At 37.6% G+C, this 24,037-nt stretch overlaps 1 protein-coding gene across 1 annotated transcript; it reads left to right on the plus strand.

Moving 5' to 3' along the window:
- Positions 1 to 258: 258 nt before the first annotated feature.
- LOC129000354 (ATP-dependent DNA helicase PIF1-like) lies at positions 259 to 2,559 on the plus strand. The gene has a single exon (XM_054427317.1). The coding sequence runs from the start codon at positions 259 to 261 to the stop codon at positions 2,557 to 2,559; it is 2,301 nt and encodes a 766-aa protein (XP_054283292.1).
- The last annotated feature ends 21,478 nt before the right edge of the window (positions 2,560 to 24,037 follow it).

A 24,037-nucleotide genomic window follows, 5' to 3' on the forward strand; every position in this document is an offset into this window, starting at 1 on the left:
ATTTTTTTATGATGAAAAAAAAATACTCTAATACACATTAAAAAACTTTCAACCTTTAAAAAGATTAAAAATGGCGGATTTTTGGTAAAGCAGTACACACAAGTCGCTAATGCAGTATAATGAGTTGGTTCTCGCTCTTATTTCTGCTACCAAATTTGACTACACATGTTCAAGTTTCACGATCACTTCTAATCCTATTTGGACTATTATTAATCCGATTTTTGTGATCTATACTTGTTATTCGCTTTAATTGTTGGTATGGATCACTCTTGTGTTGCTGTTGGGTCTTTCCATCAGGGAGATCTGAGATTCACTGAGAGCAACAATGCACAGTGCATGGCTAATTCAGCCTGTGCCCTCGCCTGGCAAGTGTTCTGCGGGGGGTTCAGTACTAATGCCATTGACGAAATACTCATGGCCGGCGACCGTTTGTACAATCAATCCCGCCGTGAGTATAACGTCATGCATAGGTATCTCTTCCCCGAGGACCTTGCCAGGAACTTCGTGGTTGCAAACCATCATGTAACCATAGAGGAAATTTCCAATGTTGGTGATGGATTGTATCCTCGTTCCTACGCCGAATTGGACGATGTGACCACTTCTTTAACAGCGATGTTGGAAACGGCCATGTCCGGCGACTCTGTTGATGGCGGCTTTGTGTTCACGGGTCAATTGGTAGCAGTAGCTTTTTGGCGTTACCAAGGGCGACTCTACCTCTTTGACTCACACGCGGTGAACGAGAGTCGTCGTCGAGACATTGATGAGGTCAATAATAAGGCTCGGCTGTTTGTGTGCGATGGCTTGGTGCAAGACGAAAAGGAGTACCACTACGCACTGCGCGAGGCCGCCACTTTCATGACTGGCCCGAGACTTCGTTCTTTCTTTGTGATCCTCTGCAACATGGGGGCTCCTGCAGCTCTCCTGTGGGATGCTTTCCGTGATTCTATCTGCGAGGACCACATAGAGCGTAATCCTCTCGATGTTGAACTGGCCTACAAGCTAAGTCTCATCGAGATTGATCGTAGTCTCCGTCGGCAGGGCTCTTGCGTCGCAGATCACGGCCTCCCCGATGTACACGATGACACGACGGAGTTGGGCAGAGAACTGCTCTTACACGGCGAAAATCAACAGAGAGCGTTTGTGGAGGAGTGGGTGCCAAAGCTCTCTGAAGACCAAAACCGTGTATTTGAGTACGTTACCTCCGTTCTCAATGCCCCAGCCAGCGGAACGTCGTCGAAAATCATTTTCCTTGACGGTCCGGGTGGCTACGGGAAGACCACTCTTATTCGTGTCATTCTCGCATACGTGAGAGGTTGTCGTCAGGTTGCACTGGCAGTCGCCAGCTCTGGGATCGCCGCGGGTAACATGCCTGGTGGGACTACAGCTCACAGCATGTTCCGGTTGCCGCTCGACTTCGGTGACGGCACCGGCTTTTGGAACATTACCAACGGCTCCCAGCGAGCAGAGCTTATCAGAGCCGCAAGGCTTATTGTCTTCGATGAGGCACCGATGGCACATCGGTTCGTTTTCGAGGTTCTCGACAGATCCCTGCGAGACCTCATGCGTTCCAGTGAGCTATTCGGTGGTAAAATCTTCCTCTGCTGTGGTGACTTCCGCCAGATCGCACCCGTCGTCGTGAACGCTCGAACGCCATCTGATATTGTTTGCGTTTCACTTCGGGCCTCCCATCTCTGGCAGCACTTCAAAATCTTTGCCCTGACCACAGCTCACCGAACTAGTAGTTCCACGGCCTATTCAGATTTCCTTCTCGGGGTAGGCAACGGTACTGTTAGTTCGACAACTTTCTTGGAGGGACGGAACGAACAAAGTCTAATTCCGTTGCTCGGAATTAGACAAGTGACATCTTTGACTGATTTGGTCGATTCCGTCTTTCCTGCGAACGTCCTACTCGACTCTGATCTGTGTTCGCGACGCGCAATCCTCTCGACTCTGATAGTGAACGTCAAGGAGATCAACGACCACATCTTGAACTCCCTTGACGGTCATCTGTACGAGCTGAGGAGCGCCGACACAGTGGACAGAGAAAACGACGATGGCCTGGATGTCGACGTACAACTCCTGAACACGGCTACTGGCAAGGGCGTACCAGACCATGTTCTGCGGCTGAAGATCGGCTCTGTTTGCCTTATTATGAGGAATCTCGACATCGCTGAAGGACTCGTCAACGGCACTAAAGTCATCGTAATCGGCATCACCAACCGGCTGATTACAGTGAGACTTCCCGGACAGACGCAACCTATCGGAATTCCCCGAATTACGTTTACGTTCGCGTTTGTCGAGGGTTCGCCGTTACGTGTTCGTCGACGTCAGTTCCCACTGATGTTGGCCTATTGCATGACCGGACACAAAAGCCAAGGTCAGACAATAGATTCAGTCGGTGTTGATTTACGGACCGATTGCTTCACGCACGGGCAACTGTACGTCTTGCTCAGTAGGGTCAGACATCCCGACCATATTGTCGTTCTCGTCCATCCCGAACGTGTCCGAGATGGAATCGCATACGCAAAGAACATCGTGTATGGCGATCTCCTTCTCTAAACCGGACTTGACACCAGCAGTAGGCTAGGGGATCTGCTTCATCAAAACTCCCCGTCGTGACTTGACAACACCGGCAGTTGTACATAGGGGGCCTGCCTTACCAAAAGTCCCCGTTATTGTACATATTTCCTTTTAGTTATTTTTTTTAGAAATAAGTCGTTTTTTTGTGTGTTTAGTATTCTAGTTTGACAATACGATAGCGGGCCTGACTTATCAAAAGTCCCCGTTGTTGTATATTTTTTTCTTTTTTTAGTAGTTAGGTTAGTTTTTGTATATATTTCCTTTAAGTAGTTAGTAAAGTTTACTAACTTTTCCATTTGTAAATATTGTTCCGACGTTTCCTGGCCTCCTCGTGGCGGAACTGGATATGCCATAAAGTTTATGGCTAACCGACAGGGAAACAAACACTACTTCATCTATTTTAATAAATATATACATCTATTTTAATAAATATATACATGAATATCTACTATAATCTATTTACTTCATATAATACTTTACTATTATCAACTTTATATGTATATAAATATATACATGAATATCTACTACAGTCTATTTACTTCATATAACACTTTACTATTATCAACTTATTAACTTATCAATCAACATCAATCTACTTATCTTATACAGAAGTTTACTAACTTGTACATTTTTAAATAATTGCAAATAGGGTTCCGACGTTTCCTGGCCTCCGATCTACTACAATCTATTTACTTCATATAATACTTAACTATTATCAACTTATGAACTTATCAATCTCCTCTTATATATTCATGAAATCGTTATTACTTTAATGTAGATTTTCACAATAACGAACCCTACTCTCCTTATATTTGTACTTCGCTCGACCAACAACTCAGTTGTTTAAATACTTAACTAACATACTCTCTTACCGCAACTTTAACAATGATTTTTTTGTGAGGTGTTCCTTAAGGTCGAGCTCGAAGTTAACTTATATAACTTAATATTGACGGTTTCACTTCTTGCTTTGTTACAACTTAACTCTAATCTACTAACGACGACTAACAGCTAGCTGGATTAGCTGTATACTAATGACGACTAACAGCTAGGGGGCCTGGGGGCGGAGCCCCCAGCGAGCCAAAGGCGAGTAATTTGTATACTTTCTTGTAGTCCAACAATAAAACACATTTCAGTACTGTTTTTTTTATATTTTATTGGAATCAGCATTACTGTATTTTAGTTTCTTGATCTACAGACTATATCCGTTCTTGTGGTACATTAATGTGTGACCATGCATGAGGGATTTCAACAAATGATCCGGGTATGATAAGTAGAAAACTAGGTAGATGTACAAGCGGGTAGACCCGTACTGCGCCAGGTCTAAATAATCCCTCTTTAGCAAACGCCCGTACTGCGCCAGCACTAGTCCAGGTAGGCGAGGGGGCGCCTTCTGGTTAACCTACCCATTGGAATTTGAAATGTAAACAAACCACACACCCTATTGGTATTGCGAATGTAAACAAACATCACAGCTTTCGTTATTTGACCTAGGTCAACACCCCTTGTCGCTAATTTAACAAATCATGCTCTTTACCGCATCCGAATATTTTTGCGTTTCTCAGTGCCATTGAGGAATCACAATTAGATACATGTTTAGCAATCAACGGTGCTTTGGAAAATGAAAAAAGTACAAGAAAGAAAGCCACGCTTCTTCGACCACAGTTTGTCAAAACAAAAATTAATCAATTAAGAGCCGGTGACTTGGACCTACTTTGTTTCTTGAAGTGTGTTGCTATCAATTTTGCACCCATTTAGGCCTAAACAAAAACATTACTGTTTTGATACACTACTGTGAAATTGCCTTTACACCATACTACACAGAAGCAGGTACTTTTCTTACGACTATTCTCCATTTTTAGGCGTTTCCTTGATAGCAAGTAATAATCTCGGTCGTTTCTGTGATCACAGAAAATTGTTACGGATGTTACGCACGCATTTGCTTCCCATTTTATCACCTTAGCTAGTGGGATGGTGCTCAGAATGTTTACTTAACTAATTTGCTTGGGAACCGGAGTTTTGCCAACGTGTGTCAGGTAGATGGGGGGGATGCCTTCGGCCACCTCTTGGTGCGGAGATTTGCCAACGGTGGTGGTGGGAGAAAGAGTGTGACCTCCGGAGGGAGGGAGAGCGATTGTCAGGGTTGTCTACGCTTGGCAGTTATGCGCTTGTCGCAGTGGGTTAGGTTAGGTTAGGTTAGGTTAGGTTAGGTTAGGTTAGGTTAGGTTAGGTTAGGTTAGGTTAGGTTAGGTTAGGTTAGGTTAGGTTAGGTTAGGTTAGGTTAGGTTAAAAATTCAATACATTTCCTTTCACAGTCAGAGGTGCATAACTCCATTACTTTGAATACAGTCAGCATCCTGCCTGGTGTGTCCACCCCTAGCGGAAGCCACTCTCACGGTCACGTGTAATCGCTCTCGCTCAACCCACAACCGTTGGCAAAACTCCGCAGTATGTGGAATTCATGGATGGGGACCCTTTCTACCTGATACCCGTAGGCAAAACTCCTACACTCAATTTGCTTTAGTTGAACTCTAAATTAATCGTTTTACCGTGGAAAACGTGTCATTATATCACAATTGAAATTTTGACAGGTTTTCTATTAATACGGTAGCAAAAAAAAACTGAACTACTAATTCATCAACTTAAATGTGTCTTCGAATCATTGTTGTATCTTTGTTTATCGCTTTTGCCATAGTTTTTCATACAACCGATTTATTTTCGTTACCATGGTTATTGAAAACTGCATTTATATTAATTCAATCAATGCACGCAGTAATTTCAACGAAACATACTTAATAAAAGTATGCCTATATAAGTAACTTCTTTGTATAAACAAGCCGATCTGTCATCTCCTAAGAAGATTGTTCAACCCGGAAGACATGGGTTCCGTCCTCTCAACGTTCAAGAGTAAGAGATTGTCACGTCACGTCAAATGTGTGGATATAAACGGCTAAGTTGTACTATTTGATTGAGTAAGTACACGTCTATTGAGTGTTAATATAAGAGCAATAGCCTACATATAAATAGAATGCAATTGTTCAATTAATGTTAATAGGACTAAATCTAAAGCAATATAAATCACTCGAAATGTATACAGTAATTTGTAGTTTTAAACACAAACTTAGCACACAACATCTACAGAAGGAAGTAAAACGTTAGGAAGAAATACATTATTTTGAGGCTTTGAAGTTGGACGACAAAGAAATCAATTTGGTAAATTTGATGCGTAATAATAACGTAATCTATTTGATTAGTAATATCAATAAGGTCGTAATACTATGTGTTGGGCATCACCCTACACTAGATCCAAACATCTACAGTATCTAGAAAGAAAACAAAACAAGGATAGATATATTAGACGATAAGTTATTCCTAGATATTGGATACTTAAGTCCCTCCATTATGATTATGTTGATTAAATTAAATCAAATATTTTGTTATCCAATTTGTAAACTCAAATCTCTCTAGATTTTGAAATTTGGATTACTTTACCACGTCGTATTGTCATCAGTTTTCATGTTTAATATTATCTATTTTTTTATTGAGAGAAAATTTCCGGTTAAACGTTTGCATTATAAAAATAATTGTTGTAGTTCTAAGTTATTGTTAAAGGATATCTCATTGAGACATAAGAGGTCGACTAATATGTGTGATATGTTTACTTCCGAATCTTTCATATTACCTTCAGTTGTAATATGTTACGAGTTGGGAAAATTATGCTTTATAAATGTAAACTGTGACTTCTAAAGGAAATATTGTTGAAAAAGATTACTAAATTTAAATGCTAAAATAAACGTCAGAAATTAAAATAAAAGACGATTTGTCTCAGATTTAACGCAGGAGTGGGATTGGACTAGAGACTGGAGGAGACAGTATACACGTACGGTATATTATGTTATTTTCTCTAAATTATCATTATCATTATGAATTTTAAGCCGCTCCTCGAGTCGAGTCACAGCTTGTCAGAGAATATAGTTTTGTGTGATACCACTACACACCAATGGAATGGACACAGCAATGTAATCCATACTCTCATATGGATGTATTAATTCACTTACATCCCTGCGAGAGGCAAATGCAATTATTTACATTTTATGTATTTTAGTAAAAAGAACTTCGTATGAGTTTAATAAATATAGTAGTAAAAAGTTAAGTAGCTTTTAAAATTTATATATACGATAGCAGAAGTTTGTTTAAATTGTATAACTTGTATAAAACAGAGCTCTCGCAATCCAAAATATTGCTTTGTTTACATTGGGCCTGCAATAGTTCAGGGGTTTACCACCAGATGGCATTGGGGTATATCTCTGGCGGCTAGTTTAAGAATTAGCTACCCTTACAAATTACCATCTAAAGATTGATGTGGTCAATAAGGATTCAATTAATATGCATTACCTTAAAACTGACAGAAACGAAGATATATATATTTATAGAAATATGAAATGAAACATTTTCTCAATTTGAGTAAACCCTAATACACTTTTATTATTATTTCATGTTTGTGTACGTATGTTGAGAGTTGCTAAGAATATTCACACCAAAACTGCAGCATCAATGGAAGTGTTGAAAACTTGACTAATGATGTAAATTTGAGAGCAACACATTTCTGAACTGAACCTTAGGTGAGTAACATTAACTTCAATCCTCAATTTTATTACAGATAATACTGATATAATTTTTGTGTTAAATGAATTAACATTCACACAACTTTCAAAAGTTAAATTTTACCTCCTTCCATAACCATTCATGTGTAGCCTAAAAATGCAATGTTGAATGTTATCACAGCCTGAACATTGGACTACGCCATAATAGTCTGTCATGTTTTATATGAATATTTACAGTATTTATATTAAGTTTACATTAGACCTGCATTTCAGCAGTTAAAATTGTAACAATTGTGTTTCGTATTTTAATAATGCTATTTTCAAACACCTTTCAGTAAGCATGTAAATAACACTTGAGTTGCTTTTCTATGGTTACTTTAAACTTTACAACAAATATTTAACACGACAAATGCAACAAAATGTTTAATAGTGGTGGTAAGATTGGCATTTCATGAACAAACAGAACAGGCAAACAATCACAAATTTTACAATTAGAACTACTGACAGGTTCTGTAAATCCATATAAGTTTAATTCTTAATATTTCAAAGCGCAGTAGCATTGAAATTATAATATCCTACATAAAGTGAGTCCCCAGTGAAAACTATGTTAATTTAGAAGATTAAACAGTAGATAGCTACTTGGGTGCTGCTAACTTCTTACTGTGTAAATCAAACATTGCAGTTCCATTGAATGATCCTCAATTTCAAAGGAAACACCTAAATGAACCAGAGAAGAAATATTTCTTGAGCCATCACAGTCGCTAGGTAGGTCGACAATTGGGCCTGTACAGTGTAGCCTACATACAACGGATTGTTGGGAATGAAATGAGAGGTTTGCCAAACTATACATGGTGTGTATAGCGTCTGGAGAAAGCTTCTTTCAAGAACTTTGAAAATCCTAGAACGTTATGAAAAATTCAAGTTGAACCTTAATTTGTATTCGAAAAATGAAATATATGCGTTTCAATATAGTATCGAGGTATTGTTTTAGTCTAGCACAAAACAAATAGCATACTCTTGGTATAAAATTCGCATTATCAAATTAAATTGAATCAAACCGACAACTAATATCAGCCTGAGAGTGTACTGCTGTCCATAATTTGATTTGTGTCATTTTTAACTACAGTACTTTTTAACCTAGCCAATTCAGAAAACATGTTGGAACTATAACTTCTTGTCAATGTCATCACCATAGTATAGAAAACTCAAGAGACAATAATATAATTTGTACTGTGCTCTCTGAATTTGTTGTATTCGTTTCGGTAAATAAAAAGTAATTATTCCAATGAAAACTTTACATTTGTTTTCTAATTGGCAATTCAAAACCAGCAACGTAAGTATTTCCATTTATTATTTTCTAATACAATAAGTATTACAACATCTTCTTGATTTAATCAGAAGATGTGTTTAAAACTAAAGACATTGTCGTCACGACGTTTAAGCCTATTTTATGTAAATAGATGGTGAAATAAAGTGAATTTGGAATAAATTGAGAGGCAAAACATACACACACCCACGCGGTACCATTATTACTGCACATTTGCGAACATATAGAAAAAGTAAAATATTCTTTACTGGTGAGGACCTACTGCTCAAGAGACTACGGAGTTTATATGAGGGTTCTCCTATCTTGCCTGCATTTAATTCTTTACTCATGTAATTATTATAAGTAGACTTTCGGTCAATTGTGTCTTGTTTACGCCCGTGGCATTTTTTATGCAATAAACTAAAAGAATGTGTAGAAGGGAAAGTGGTTCAATCCTCTTAAGGTTTGTTGTGGCATTAGTCAAATTTTACAATTTTTTAAAATTTTGAAGTTGAGTAAGACTAGTTGAGTATTAGGCCAGTTGCTAGTAAATTCTAGAAAAATCTGAAAAAATCAGACAAAAAAAGCTGGATAAAATTAAGCTATTTATTGAAGAGTTGAAACGGTCAGATATGACGCGGAGTTAACGGAAAAAATTATTTCCCTTCTGATTTGTTTAATTCGCTCTGAATATCTTTAGGTGAGGGATGATATGGTGGCAAAGCGCGGGGCTTTAGTCCGCAAGGTCCCAGGTTCAAATCCTTCCAAAGACCAATGGGATTTTGCTATGTAATAGAGCCACGACCATCATGGCTTAGCATAAATTAATAGGTGGAACTTTTCGGGTTCCAAAAGAAATCTAAGTTGCCTAACAGCATTGAGGAAACTAAATGAATGTGTTACAAACCTCAAATCCCAAACCTACAATTTCTTATCTAGCTCTGAGAAATCAACCTCGAATCAAGCTCGAATCCAACAAATCAGAAATCATTAAAATCGACCCAGCCGGTCTCGAGTTACAAACTGTTGAACTAAAACGACTTTGTTATATATATATATACAGGGTGATTGATATAAGTGTGCCAGCCGTTTTATTCGAAAACTATAAGAGATATCAAAACAAGTTAAATGGTAAGTGCCTTGGATTTTTTATTTAAAAAATTATAGTCAAGTCCAAAAAATTATTTTAGCCGCCATTTTTCCAATATGGCCGCCAACTTTGATTTTTCTTATGGAACACCCTGTATTTTATGATGTATTCTGGTAGAAAAAGTAATTTTAAGACGATTTTATTCTTGTCATTTTTTTCATAAACCTAACCGTTTCAAAGATAATAATGGTTTAAGTTGTGAAATTTTGAATGGTTTTCGAACAAAACAGCTGGCATGCTTGCTTAGGCCTTTGTCGAAACTCTTTCTCATGCAGAAATTTCAAAACTTTAACCATTATTATCTTTGAAACGGTTAGGTTAATGAAAAAAATCACAAGAATAAAATCGTCTTAAAATGACTTTTTCTACCAGAATACATCATAAAATACAGGGTGTTCCGTAAGAAAAATCAAAGTTGGTGGCCATATTGGAAAAATGGCGGCTAAAATAGTTTTTTTGACTTGACAACAATTTTTTAAATAAAAAATCCAAGGCACTTACCATTTAACTTTTTTTGATATCTCTTATAGTTTTCGAATAAAACGGCTGGCACACTTATATCAATCACTCTGTATACAGGGTGGCTGAAAAGTAACCTGCACCCCCCCTTAACTTTTCAACCAATTGAGATATTTGAAATAGGTTTGCGGCAACCTTCTTAGATATGAGAGGCCACAATAATTATAGTCAATTTTGAAAATTTTGCCCTTTGGGGTAGCGGGGGTAGGGGGTAGCTCAAAATATTCAAAGACAAGTATAGTCGAGTTTAGTCTCATTTTACAGGTCTTGACTAAACATAAACATTGACATAAAGAAAACCAAAATCGGCTCACTAATAACAAAATGGCGCCCTAAAACGTTTCAGATCCAAATAACCATGAGCGTGGAAAAAAAATTAACTTGCACCCTCTTTAACTTTTTAACTATTTGAGATATTTGAAATCGGTTTGCGGCAACTTGTTTGGATATAAAGGGCTACAATAATTATGGTCAGTTTTGAAAATTTTGCCCTTAGGGGTAGCGGGGGTAGGGGGTAGCTCAAAATTTTCAAATAGCAAGTATAGTCGAGTTTGGTATCATTTTGTAGGTCTTGACGAAACATAACAATTAACACAAAGAAAATAGAAATCACACCAATAATAACAAAATGGCAGCTAAAAATGATTTAGACAATGGTTATTTAAAGTAGTTTTGAGCTGGCATTTTGTTATTAATGGTCCGATTTCTATTTTCTTTATGTTAATTGTTATGTTTCGTCAAGACCTACAAAATGATACCAAACTCGACTATACTTGTCATTTGAAAATTTTGAGCTACCCCCTACCCCCGCTACCCCTAAGGGCAAAATTTTCAAAATTGACCATAATTATTGTAGCCCCTCATATCTAAGAAGGTTGCCGCAAACCGATTTCAAATATCTCAAATAGTTAAAAAGTTAAAGAAGGTGTAAGTTAATTGTTTTGCCACGCTCATGGTTATTTGGATTTGAAACGTTTTAGGGTACCATTTTGTTATTAGTGAGCCGATTTTGGTTTTCTTTATGTCAATGTTTATGTTTCGTCAAGACCTGTAAAATGATACCAAACTCGACTATACTTGTCATTTGAAAATCTTGAGCTACCCCCTACCCCCGCTACCCCTAAGGGCAAAATTTTCAAAATTGACCATAATTATTGTAGCCCCTCATATCTAAGAAGGTTGCCGCAAACCGATTTCAAATATCTCAAATGGTTGTAAAGTTAAGTGGGGGTGCAAGTTACTTTTCAGTCACCCTGTACAGTATACTAGCTGGCCCGACAGACGTCGTCCTGTCCTAATGTGGTTTTATGTCAAATGCTCGTTCATTTTCAAGATGAGCTCGTTCGCATCATCGCTCAATCACGTCCTGGTTGAAGTTCGTTCGCTACGCTCGCTCACCTTTAGGTTGGAGCTCGTTCGCTGCGCTCACTTGCCTTCAGGTTAGCTCGTTCTCTACGGTAACTCGCCTCCAGGTTGAAGTTCGCTCGCTACGCTCACTCACCTTTTGGTTGCAAATTAGCTGTTCTCCATAATGTAAATTCTCATAAATACTCATAAATAACTGTTCTCATAAATTAAAAAAAAATATAGTGCTGCACCCTGTTGGTAAACCTATTAACTTTTTAATGCTATTGAACATCACAGAATCAAATTGTTTAGCTGCACCAGCTGTTAAGATTCTTTAATTCCATTTAAATATGAGTACTCATAAGGTTAACATGGGAAACTCCAGAGCCACTGGGGCGGAGCCCTATTGACGGATCTGCACCAAACTTCACACAAACCATCCTTGAATAATGCTTAATAATGCCTAAAAGTTTCATTACAATCTGTCGAGCGGTTTTGGAGTCCATAAATGACAAACATACAAATATACAAACATACAAACATACATTGGATTTTATATATATAGATAGAAGATAATAATATATTAGGATATAATAGTTTAGTTATATAATATTTGTAGGATAAGTCACAGAGTGTTTATATAACACTAAATGAACTCTCAGACTCATTAATAGGACAGTTTCTCTCAGAACTATTATTACAAAGAAAAAGCCGCTCTGGCGCAGTACAGGTCTGATTTTGGGTGGTAGATTTAAGTGCTGGCGCAGTACGGGAATGCTACCTGGACCCTCTGGCGCAATACGGGCGCCCCGGTACAAGCTACAACCCGTTGAGGAAGGGAGCTGATTGAAAACAAACTGTAACTGCATGACAAAGTTTAACGTTTAACACTTTTTCATAGGTACCTTTTAAAGGTTTAAGGGGCGTGTTTATAATTTAAGGCGAAAAGGAGGGAAAAGTGATTGTTTATTGGTCGAGAGCTTTGAAACTGACTTTGATCAGATGATTCTTTAGCGCTCAATTTGTGCCATGAAAAAGCTATTCACCTATCTCAGGAACGGTAAATGATTAATGAACTGTTGTAGAACTATAGTATAATCGCAAATAACAGTATCACCCCTCTTAATTTATCATCTATTGTTGTGTTAACTTTGACATTTTGAGTGGATATAAAAACATGATAGCTTTGCCTTCACTTTACTGATTTCACATAAAAACAAAGATGTGATGTTTTACTTTGGACAGGAATATTTATTTAATTTATATTGAAATGAGTCAGGTATTGCATTTTGTCATTTAGATTTCAAAGTTATTATTAGAATTTATCTAATCCTTCACACAAAAAATGAATATGTATCATGATATAATTGACGTATTGAACTTCCCTTTGAATCCGAGAGTAGATACATAAGTTCTTGTCGTATACAGTAATCATGCCCAATCCGACACGACTTAAACCCTCAAAGCGTGCCAATTTGTTTTACAACGTCGTAATAGTTAACGTTACTCTGAGGTTATCACGCAAAACGTTTTGTTTATACGAAAAGAAAGCCCGATTGGTTCCCACGACGCTATTCGGCAACGCTTTCGTTTTTCTAATGTCTGAATACCGTAGGGAAAGTTCTATTCGATGTCAAATTTTCAAAGGGAATACTTTTTCCTATTATTTTGTTGAAGTGTTGCGTTCCAAATTGTTCTCACAGTATTATAAAGTTCAAACAGTAGTGAGAAAAACCATTTAATTTCTACAAACTAAGATAAAAGGAAGGAATACTGACAAATTATTCCTTATTATCAAGTTTTAAATTTTGCTTCAGTTAGCTTCATGTTATGTACTTTTTTGTGGCGATACAAAAGGACGTGGAATTATGTTGTAATATTCCTTCATAGCATTTACAGTTCCATCGTAAGTTACAATGACAATCACCTAACACTATTCGATCTTTTAGGAGATTACTAAAAATAAAAGTTAGGTTTCCATCACATACGGTTACTTATTGATTTGTAAACTAAAAACTTTCGAAGTGTATTTTTTAAATTCTTATTTTTTTAAATTTTTTTAATACTGTATATGATTTTTATAATACTCATTATAATTTTGTGAAGCTCAGTATATGAGAACAAAAATTGAAATAACGCAATGTAGAACAATTAATTTAGGACACTGCATGCAGACTTCACATCATACTGAAAAAGGAACTATTCTAATACTGTAAGGTCTATGTGTTTTATCTGAATTAATGCTGAAATGGATACATTTATGATACATTGAGTACGATCTTCTTTTGCATTATAATACTAGAGAACGAGAAGTAATTATCAATTTACCTGTCATTTAACTTTAACACAATGCACAACATACAGTTTGTTTTTATTCCTTCATAAGGTGCATCGAAAATTCCAACCTCACAATTGGGCTACATTACATTCACACTATGGTGGTGAAATTAAATCAATGGGAGGTGTAACAACTAAAAAGGTAATAGCCCTTGGAATTAGGAGGGTGATAAACTTACCATAACCTACAATTTATTTACAAAATAACAAAACATAATCCAACATCCCATCAACAATTTAGCAGTTAAATCGTAGCAGTTGAAGACAGCCTTGCGTTTGGAGTAGCACAAGGTAGTGTTCTGGGGCCAACGCTGTTTCTGCAGCGGCCGCACGCGAAACAGGATCTGGATCAGAGTACGGCCCCGGGCGGCAGAACACGTGCGCTTCGCCCTCCCCTCTCGGACAAACAGGCGATAAAACAGAGATGTGGGAGGGTGGACAGTCTGGGCCTTGCCACATCAGGTTTATGAGCTTTGGCATTCATCGAAACATACTTAGAGAGTCACAACGCTGCTTTGTCTTTAACATTTGGAGGAAAAGTATGAAGATCACGGTGAGATGACTCGTAATTAGCTTGGAAGATGCTCTAATGAATTTAGAGAAGCAATACGTAGACTCTACAGTGTGAATAACCAGTTACAGAAGTCAGAGATGTTGTAAAATAGTAATTGATTTATACCAAGGGGGTGACTGGCCACTGGGATGGTGCACTAGTGAATGACCATTACACCTCCCTCCCAGAAGGAATGCACGTTTAGTATAAAACAATACTAAGACAACAGTGTAAAGAGTAACTTTAAAGTTGCCTCAAAACATTTCTGCTTCCGGATTCAAAAAAGTGTTTTAAATAGGAAAAAAGCTAAGCAAATCGTTCCACTTTCAAGCACGTGGAACATGATAGACGTGGACTATAATGTTGACATATCTGGAAATAACCTTATGCCAGCGACAATACTGCTTTAATTAATTTGTAATTTAGTATAATATGCTCATCATCGAAGGAACAAACTGGTATAGTCGTAGAACATGTAACTTTGGTCTCCGAGGTCCCGGGTTCAAATCCCACTAATCGCTAATGTATTTTATTTATGTGATGATGCCATGACTCTCTTTTTAAGCTGAATTAGAATGCAATGAGGGTTGAATTGAGTGAAGATGACTTGTGCATCGTTTTTACAACGTTGCAAGCTGTTTCATTAGCCAGGATCGTTTATTTAATGCCCAATAATTCCAGTTGCTGGGTCCAGTTGCCAACATTTGTAATAAAATGTTTTAAAATAAACTTAGTGCCTATCATTAATACAGATTTATGCCTTTTAAAATTAGAGGAGAAGCAATGAGGGATGAAATAATTGCAATGAGATGTCTCAAAAGCTTATAGAATAGTGAAAACACTGCTTAGTCTTTTGAATATTGAGTTGCAATGTGCTAAAAGATGATGATTTCACATTTAATATGTTACATTTGGAGTGTAAAATTAAAAATTATTTTTTCATTATAGAACACTCTTTTCTTTCATCAAATATATGTCGGCATTTTGCGGAGAAATTGGATCTCAAAGACGTTTTTTGGTGAAAAATTAGGGGCAACGTGATGAGTGAAGGTGTACACATGTCTGCGAAAACGCGACAAGGGTTGCCCAGACAAAGGGGGTTGAAAGAGGGCGAAACGTCGGCGCGGCGTGTTGATATGACCTGGGTTGTTTATGAACGAGTGAAAAGAAAGATCAGATTACTACTATTCAAGCCTTTTTTGCTCAATTTCACGTGCCCATATTAGGCTACCTTTAAGAGCAAAAATTATGTTTGATCCCACTTCAAAAGCCTTTAAATGACGTACTAATATGTACTAATATTGTCTATAAAAAACTATTAGATTAGGCTAATGCTTTAAAACTTCCTCCAAGCAAACAATAGTGTTTATATATTCCATACAAAATATAAGGTAGGTATCATACTCTTCTATTTACCGACCACACCAGGTTAGTTAAGGTTAGGTTAAGTATGTAACCAACGATAAAGGAAAGTGTATTTTTTAAGTTAGACATAACCTAACCTAACCAGGTGTCGTGGATTCAACAGAAAATGCCTGGTTTGGTCGGTAGGCCTAAAACGGAAGAGTACAAAATATGCTAAAGGCCGTGGATCCTTCTCCGGGTGTGTGGCGAGACTACTAGTAGGTTAGCGTTCCGGACTTCGGTGCGGGAGCATTGCGGGAGGGACGGATTCAATTCCTGGCACATCCACCAAAGATTGTTTAAGGCTAAGGCGGAAAAGGACCTGGTCCTATAACAGCCCCAGTCCGGGTAGTTTCGGCTCCCTGGACTGAAATATCACAATTTTTTTTCAATCTTCTAATCAAACCAGTGTGTCGGTATACTTGTTCAAAATTATCGTTATATTGACCTAACACACTGTTAAATAATTCTAACATATTTTCTAGAATATTATTTGCGAACTCTTGCTTATATAGTCCGTGATATTGCAATCAAGGATCATATGATAACATTTGGCTGAAATAAGAAGAAAAAATCGCCGATTCAAGCGTGACCGGACATCACAACACAAATTAACATAAACATCCACATTTTACAATCATGAGTCCATTTTGTCGATCTAAATTAAACAGCATAGATTTGTAGAAAGTTCTTAACTACATAACAGTACAAATTAGTCATACCTCAGAGTAATAAAACATACAATTAATTTTAGAACTTTTGACACTTTTAGGGTCAAGAGAAAAATACAAATTTTTATAAAACATGGATGATCCGACAAAGTTTTGTATCTGTGGTAAATTTACATGCTATTGAAGAGTTTGCATACCACAACCTTCAAAAACTTAGACTGTGGTGACTGGTGAGTGGTGAGCAATCCAAACCGTTCATTTCTCCCGACACGTCTGGCACGATGACAAACGCGTACTCGGATCATTTTGCATGTTTAAGCTAACTGTCGACCGCGATAAATTGCAGGACGGTGACGACAATTTGAGGTTAGGCGATGATCACGAGTCACAGACAATGGCGGCTCATCAGCTGAGACAAAGACCACGGAATGTGAGTCGGGGACAAAGACGTTCGCGGCGTACCGCAGGGCTACATATTAGGACCGCTCCTTTTCCATTTGGAGCGTTAATTAAAATTCTGCCATGACGGGATGGAGATGAGGCAGAGGTATTGGTGATATTGACGAACAGCTGCAACAGTGCAACAAGAAGAGAAAATCGAGATTGACTTTTCAAATATCGTTTCGATATTGTTCAGATAGTATGGAAATGGGATACTATGGCAGAACATGTACCCATATGGTTGGGTTTTTATCTTGAGACGTAGTGGACTTTTCAGTTTTATTAAGGCCAATATAGAATGGACTGTAATGTGATTCATACATCGCCATGGATAATGAGCATTTAGGAGTTAAGCGTGATTGGCATTTCAGTTATAGCATTTCAATTATTTTTTTTAAGAGGAAACGATCATTAAGTGTATAATTAGTCCCAATTTGCCATTAATATCTTGCCTACAGTGTTGGGAAAGTATACCTTTGAGTTTTAAAATTTTTCAAAAGGGGGGGGGGGTTCAAAAGGTTCAAAATAGTAGGGAGGAATAGGGCCAAAAGTCTACAAGATATTGTACCCTAAAATCATGTAAAAAGAACTTTATCCTTTTAGGCTTAGGACTGTTTACATGGTTTTCAGGGGTGAAATGGTGACAAAATTAGGTTGGTGTTTTTCTTGAACGTGTATAACAAGCTAATGCAAAATCTATAATAGTATGAAAAACTCTACAATTGACTTTTCAGGTGATATGAAAGATTTTCAGCCGATTTTGTCAAGTTTTAAAAGTGAATACATCACATCCACCTAGTAAAGCCAGTTAATCATCATTGTTAACTTGATCTATCAAAACTACATATTTAAACGCACTTCAATTTTATTCTTATGCAATGGAAATGGAGAAGTTGGAGATTAATAGATAATCTCTGGAGATGCGGGAGCCATTGCCTGGCCTTGAACCACGCAGCTGGTTGTGAATCATAACTAATCAATGTCAAACGCATAACTCGAGGTCAACAGATCATTCCAATTAAGTATTTTTAGGTTAGCACATAGAGACCAGATGACCTGAGGGCACGAAAAACAACAAATTAATTAATAAATAGGTTCGGCAGAAAGATTGGTTGTAAGTATTGACGCATATTTCTCAAATAGGTGGTCACGAGGGTGTAATGCAATAGCCAGTAGTAAAATTGGCAAGATTGCTACACTAAACGGGTTACAAAGACTCAGAGAGGGAAAGAGATGCTACGCAATAAACTATATGATACAAGGTCTTGCGATTAAATATATATATAGCAACACAAATTTATACAATAGATAATCTTAACACTTACATCGTTACCAATACGTGCAAAGTCAAAACCTTAAAATTGTACATTACGATGGGAATTGCACTATCCATACAGTAGAATATAGTCTAATCTATAGTACAGATATAGCTAATTGAAGAACAAGTTTACAAAGGCACTACTCCCCAACCCGGACTTTTCATTAGATTGTGAAGTGGAGCGGTCAAAACTCAGCGGTGTGCCGCAAGGAAGCATTGTAGGCCATAGTTGGCACGAGCCAAGATGGCGTCTTAATGTATACTCGCTCCGGGCGCAGTAATATACCAGCGACTCGCATAAGCAATTTCCCTGTACAGCCATGGACTTAACTTATCTCCTTTACGACTTTCAAGAATAAAGGTTTAACTACGGTACTGAAGAATTCGTTTTTGTGGAGGATCTATTATATTATTAAAGTGATACAATCAAATTTTATGTAAACGGTTAAGGCCATTTACCAAATAAAAATATAGGCATATGGATGGCATATCAAAATGAAGCTTAGAGTGTGTAGATTTGCCGAAAAGTATTGATATGGACGAATTCTCTAAGGCCCCACGGGCTGATTTCCAAAGAGCTACCCTTGCATGTTTTGGAAGTTAACGTTATTCGATTAATTAAGTGAACAACAGCTGACCAATGCAATTGTAAATATAGTTTACGCTATACTACACTATTTTGAAGAACTTCCCACGCAAGGATTTAGTCCAGAAAACAGCTGTTTGCCACCACCTTATTTAAATAGGGTTTCATTGCGTACTACTGTACTGCAATGAGTTTTACCGGACACCAATCAGCTGTATACTGTATTTAGGTGGCAATGAATGGTTATAATCAAAAACATAGAGAGGTTATGACTAGTGATTTTTTGTCCTTTAGTTGGTGGAAATATATAAGGATTCGTACAGATTTAGTAGTATGGCGTAAACTATCGTACGTAACTCGTCCAAAATGTGTGTACCGGACTCAAATGGTAATCCCGTACTCGACTTCGTCTCGCACGGGAACGACCACACTCGTCCGGTAAACACTTATTTTCAGGACTAGTAACGTAATATACTATTGTTGTTTTACATGTTTGTTTACTTATTTTATTATTTGCTTTTATCTTTGACTATTAATACAATATAGAGTCAATGCTTTTATGTTCTTAAAAGAGGTGCGGTGAATGGACAGTGAAGCTATTTCCAACTGTTTGATACAAGTGAGTGATTAAAAGTGTTCGAAACACGATGGATATGAGATTAACAAACCGTGTACTGTATGTTGTTCGTTCCAAGAGGTTGTCAGCGATCTTTAACAGGTCGCCATTTCATTGAAATTAAAGACGTCGTGAAAGAGAGCGGCGAGTTCAAGTACAACCGTACCCACCTCGGCCGAATTAGGACGTAAGGTATGAAGGTTCCACACTGCTATTAAGATCCTCTCAGATGACAATTTCTCGAACTTGGGCCCTTTAAATGAAATATAAAGTCAAAGTTTATTAAATTAATTTAATGGTGGCTTCTGTACACCCGTGAATCGCGGGTAGAACCTCTTGTATCTTTTAAATTTTGAGTATGAAAAAGGATAATTTTACATTGTTAATGGAGAATGAGGTAGTTTTGGCGTCAACAAAAGGGAGTATGTTTAATCTGTTAAAACCAAATAACCAAATAATACCGTTTAACTCTCAACTATAGCTCGTTATCTGGCATAACAACAAAAAGTAAAGCACAATTAATCTAATTAGCACTAAAATTGAAGAAACAAAATTTCTTCTACACCAGTGCTCAGTGTTACCGATGTCACCAACACGAACCGCGAGCTTCAGATTTTACAATAGGACGAGAAGCCTACTTGTTTTAGTTGGTCTAAGATCGTATAAAATATTTTGAGACAAGCTGTCTGAAACGTTACCACATACCACCTCTAAACTCTTCCATTTTCCCCGAAGTCGGTAGTTGTGAACATCTTTAGTCCATCGCGGTGATTACCCAGCCCCATGTACAGCCAGGTTCGAAGAGTAAAGTAAACATAGACGTGTGAACCCCGGAGCTGAGCCAATGGGTTTGAAGAGGGCACCATTTTGAATATGGTAATAAAATGGTTCCTTTGTACCTTATTGTTGGTTTAAGTTTTTAGCCCATTTGGCCCAGGTGCCAACATCTAAACTTACTCAGACCTAATCGAGTTCAGATTAGAAAAATTGAAAAATGAAAGTCCACACTGCTACAAAACATTGTTACTCAGTGGATGATTCGAGATACGCAATGATTTTCCTAAAAAAAACCAGCATTAACCTGGTTCTTGAAAATCTCAATAATTAATCATTCATTACAAAGGTAAGGGAAGGCTGATTTAGCGAATACATCTTGGTACTTCAACAATACCTCACCCATGTGATCACGTAGAACAGAAACGGTATGAATCATAAACATAAACAAATGACTTCACTGGCCCGAATCTTATGCTAGTAAACTGAGTTGTGTTTTTGACAGTTGCATTTGAATAATCATACAAACATGTTTACCTTCGGGCCAGTGACGTCATTCGTTTATGTTTATGATCCATGCCATTTCTGTTCTAATGTCCGTGTGATATAGTAATGATGTCAGCTCATCTTAAACTGAAGAACTTTAATCCATCAAGAAATAAACGTAGCGTCTCTAGTATATTTAAGAATAAATCTTCAGTGTTGAACTCCCTCTACCAAACACATTGATTTAATTTACTACCAATCATTTACAAGGTAATTTAAAGTCAACTAGTACGTCAGTGCGTAAATCTTCGTCTGTCCAAATAGAAAATTATTCCGGCTCTTGTACTTAGGCTCGAAGACTCTTTGGAATTGTAACAGGCCGAGAAAAACAATGCAAGCACTGGTACGTGCGGCATACCAATCAACCCATACTTGCACCCGTACCCATACCCATACCCAGGTATCTGTCGTACCATCTGCCGACGCACAGAAGGAATCTCGTCCACCCGTCCTGCCAAAGTGACGAGCAAAAACCTAACTGACGGGAGTTGATGCCTCCTCGTCTTGCATGCCGATTGTTGAGTTGGAGGTGTATTTCTTGTGATCGGTTGGTTTCAGTACGAAGAACAGGGGAATTTAATATTCAAGGAAGAGGTAATATGAGGTGGATACCAGACGAAATAAGAGGTACTGTAACTGAAAGTAGGAGAAAAGAATATCGACGCTACCCAAAGTGGTTGAATCTTATTTCATATGTTCCTCTTTCCTACCAAAACGACACAAAAGCAATGCCCACTCAGAAGCAACTTGATCACTAGTTTTAATTACTTAATTAATTAAGTTAATAGTAATCTAAAAGTAAGTAGTCGAAGCTGTTGCGAATTTCACTTAATTTCCATCACCCTAAACTCCTACCAAAACATGGAACACAAACAGTTTAAAACAGTTTATATTTTTTTAAAGCTACCTATACAGTACTAACATAGACTAACCAACACAAGTATGTTTTGTCCACGAATACTTGAACAGAACTGTTCTGTTAAAGTATTCGTGGTTTTTTAGCTCGTTTTGAACTAAATATTAAATTTATTATATAAGTAAATTAATTTAGCTAAATTAAAGATGTTTATTATGTACGGTAATCAATGTGAACACATTTCAGACGATACAAAGAAAACATTTTAATACGCCTTTATAAATACATAGATTGAAATAAAAATAACCTGTATCAGCTGATTTTATTAAATGCAGCTACAAAAAGGTATTGACAGGATAGCATTGGCACTTTCAAGGGCTGTAGGGTGGAAAGTGGATTATTCCCAGCCTTGTGACGAACTCCAATAGATTTCTCATGTCCATCCAAATACCACATATAAAAAATAAAAATAAATACTCGGAACAAAAAAAAAGTTTGTCCGTACACGCGCTTGTTTTAGAGTATAGTATTGATTAAAAAATCATGAATCTTTAGCTGTGTACCGTTATTGTGACATTATGAGTCAAAACCTTTATAAATTTCAATTCACAGTCCGGCTTAAACTGATAAGATATCATCCCTCAAATAGTCTACTTAAAATGGCGCTTTTGAAGTGTCCAAATTAAGCATGCATTCTTTTTTTGCCAAGCAAATATTCACCACCCATTGACAAATGAAAAAAGCTCTTGATGGGCCTACATCCCATTGAGTACAATTTACTTAATACTAAATGTATGGAGTACAAAACATTGGTGTACTTAATCGTGCATACTGTGGTCCTGTTGGCTCTAGACAATTTTGTCACAAGAAGGATAGACGTAGCTTTTATGCCAAGCGGAAGTTAATTCCCTACTTATATACAATAATAGAAATGCTTTTGATGAACCTACCTTACACCACTATTATAGTCTGATTTTTACCGGAGTGCGGCTGGAGTTCAGACCTACCTGCGAGGGACCCGACTCACGCACGCACACTCACCGCCGTCCTAATTGCCTGAAAGCCCCGATCCCCTATTCACTAAAGAAATATAACATCTGTTGTATGATACCTCAAAATTGCAATTCATTTGATGTTAGATATACAGTAAAATGGTTAGTGTTAATAAATTTGTTGTTTAATTCAATGAAAAATGAGTCCAAACACGAAATGATTATGACAAGTAGCTAGCTAATAAAGGCGTGTTAAAATATTCGTAGCTTTTACACTTTGTAAGCAAAATATATATTGTTTGGTGTCATTTTACTAAGCATTTTGAGCTGAAGTCAAAAGCGTCACCAGATTTTATAACAAACGTAAACCTAAAAAATTGATAGTTTAATTTCCGGGAGCCAGTGATGACTCGCGCGGCAGGACAATGGTCCGTCCCACGTCTGTCCTAATCCCTTGCGTCTGTGTGTGTGAGGCCTGCGTGTGTGTGAGTAGGGTCGACCCTTCAGCCAGCCGCTTTCCGTCAGCAATCACACTATAGTAGTATGTTTTCTGTGCTTACACGGAGTGTGTGTTGGTATATTTAATCCAGCACATTGTACCCAAAGAGATTTTGAATTGGCATCCACCGTTGATCAAAGACATGCCTTTTCCACACAGAAGGTGTACAAAATAAGCAACACCATCTACCAACCAACCATTCAACAATTGTTGACGCAAAGTCTCAATCCTTATGAATGATGCTACCTCGAAAATTCGTGTGTATTTGCAGGTGTCAGGTGATAATCCGACTCCTCTACAGACCATCACGAAGGCCTTTTGACTTGTGAAGCTGTTAGGGCAGTCTCCACTAATTTGTTTGTCCACACTCCCTTATCTTCGACAGTTCAGGTGAAGGAGGGGACGGGGAGTGGAATTTGTTCTTCAAATATCTCATAATGGCTTCTCAGTTTTAAGACAAGAGAGCTTTGTTCTAAGACGGTTGGGTCTCACGGTAAGGTGTCGGGACTTGTGTGCATAAGAAAAGTCAATACTATTACTTAGCATGAGAGTGATCCTGGTGCAAGTTTGCTTTGACTGAAACTGAGAGTACAGAATCCTAGGTGTCAACATTTGATTGCCTAAGTGATAGAGTTCTATAGTGATTTTGTATGGTAGGTCTATGCGTCAGAGAATGGCACATCGTCTAAAAAACCATCAGCATCTTCTATTGATGAAATTAGTGTACGGAAGATCCCTGCTGCTACAAGCACTTGGTTTAATTGATTGAGAACGAGAATGTGGAATATCACTGACTAAAACAAATGGTAAATATCACTCCAGGCTTCAATCTTTACTACCAACTGGTGGCCCCTCATTATAAATCAGAAGCTCAGAACTGTTTATAGTAAATAGTAGTGTCTACTAACAAACCAAGGTCATGATCCTCAGAAGTAAAAACC

Source organism: Macrosteles quadrilineatus, unplaced genomic scaffold (assembly GCF_028750875.1).
Source record: "Macrosteles quadrilineatus isolate MER2022 unplaced genomic scaffold, UCM_ALF_1.0 Scaffold_8__2_contigs__length_117827958, whole genome shotgun sequence".
In the NCBI taxonomy this organism is placed as follows: Eukaryota; Metazoa; Arthropoda; class Insecta; order Hemiptera; family Cicadellidae; genus Macrosteles; species Macrosteles quadrilineatus.

Coding starts and splice junctions, on each gene's coding strand:
- LOC129000354 (XM_054427317.1), top strand. CDS start 259: ATGGATCACTCTTGTGTTGCTGTTGGGTCTTTCCATCAGGGAGATCTG.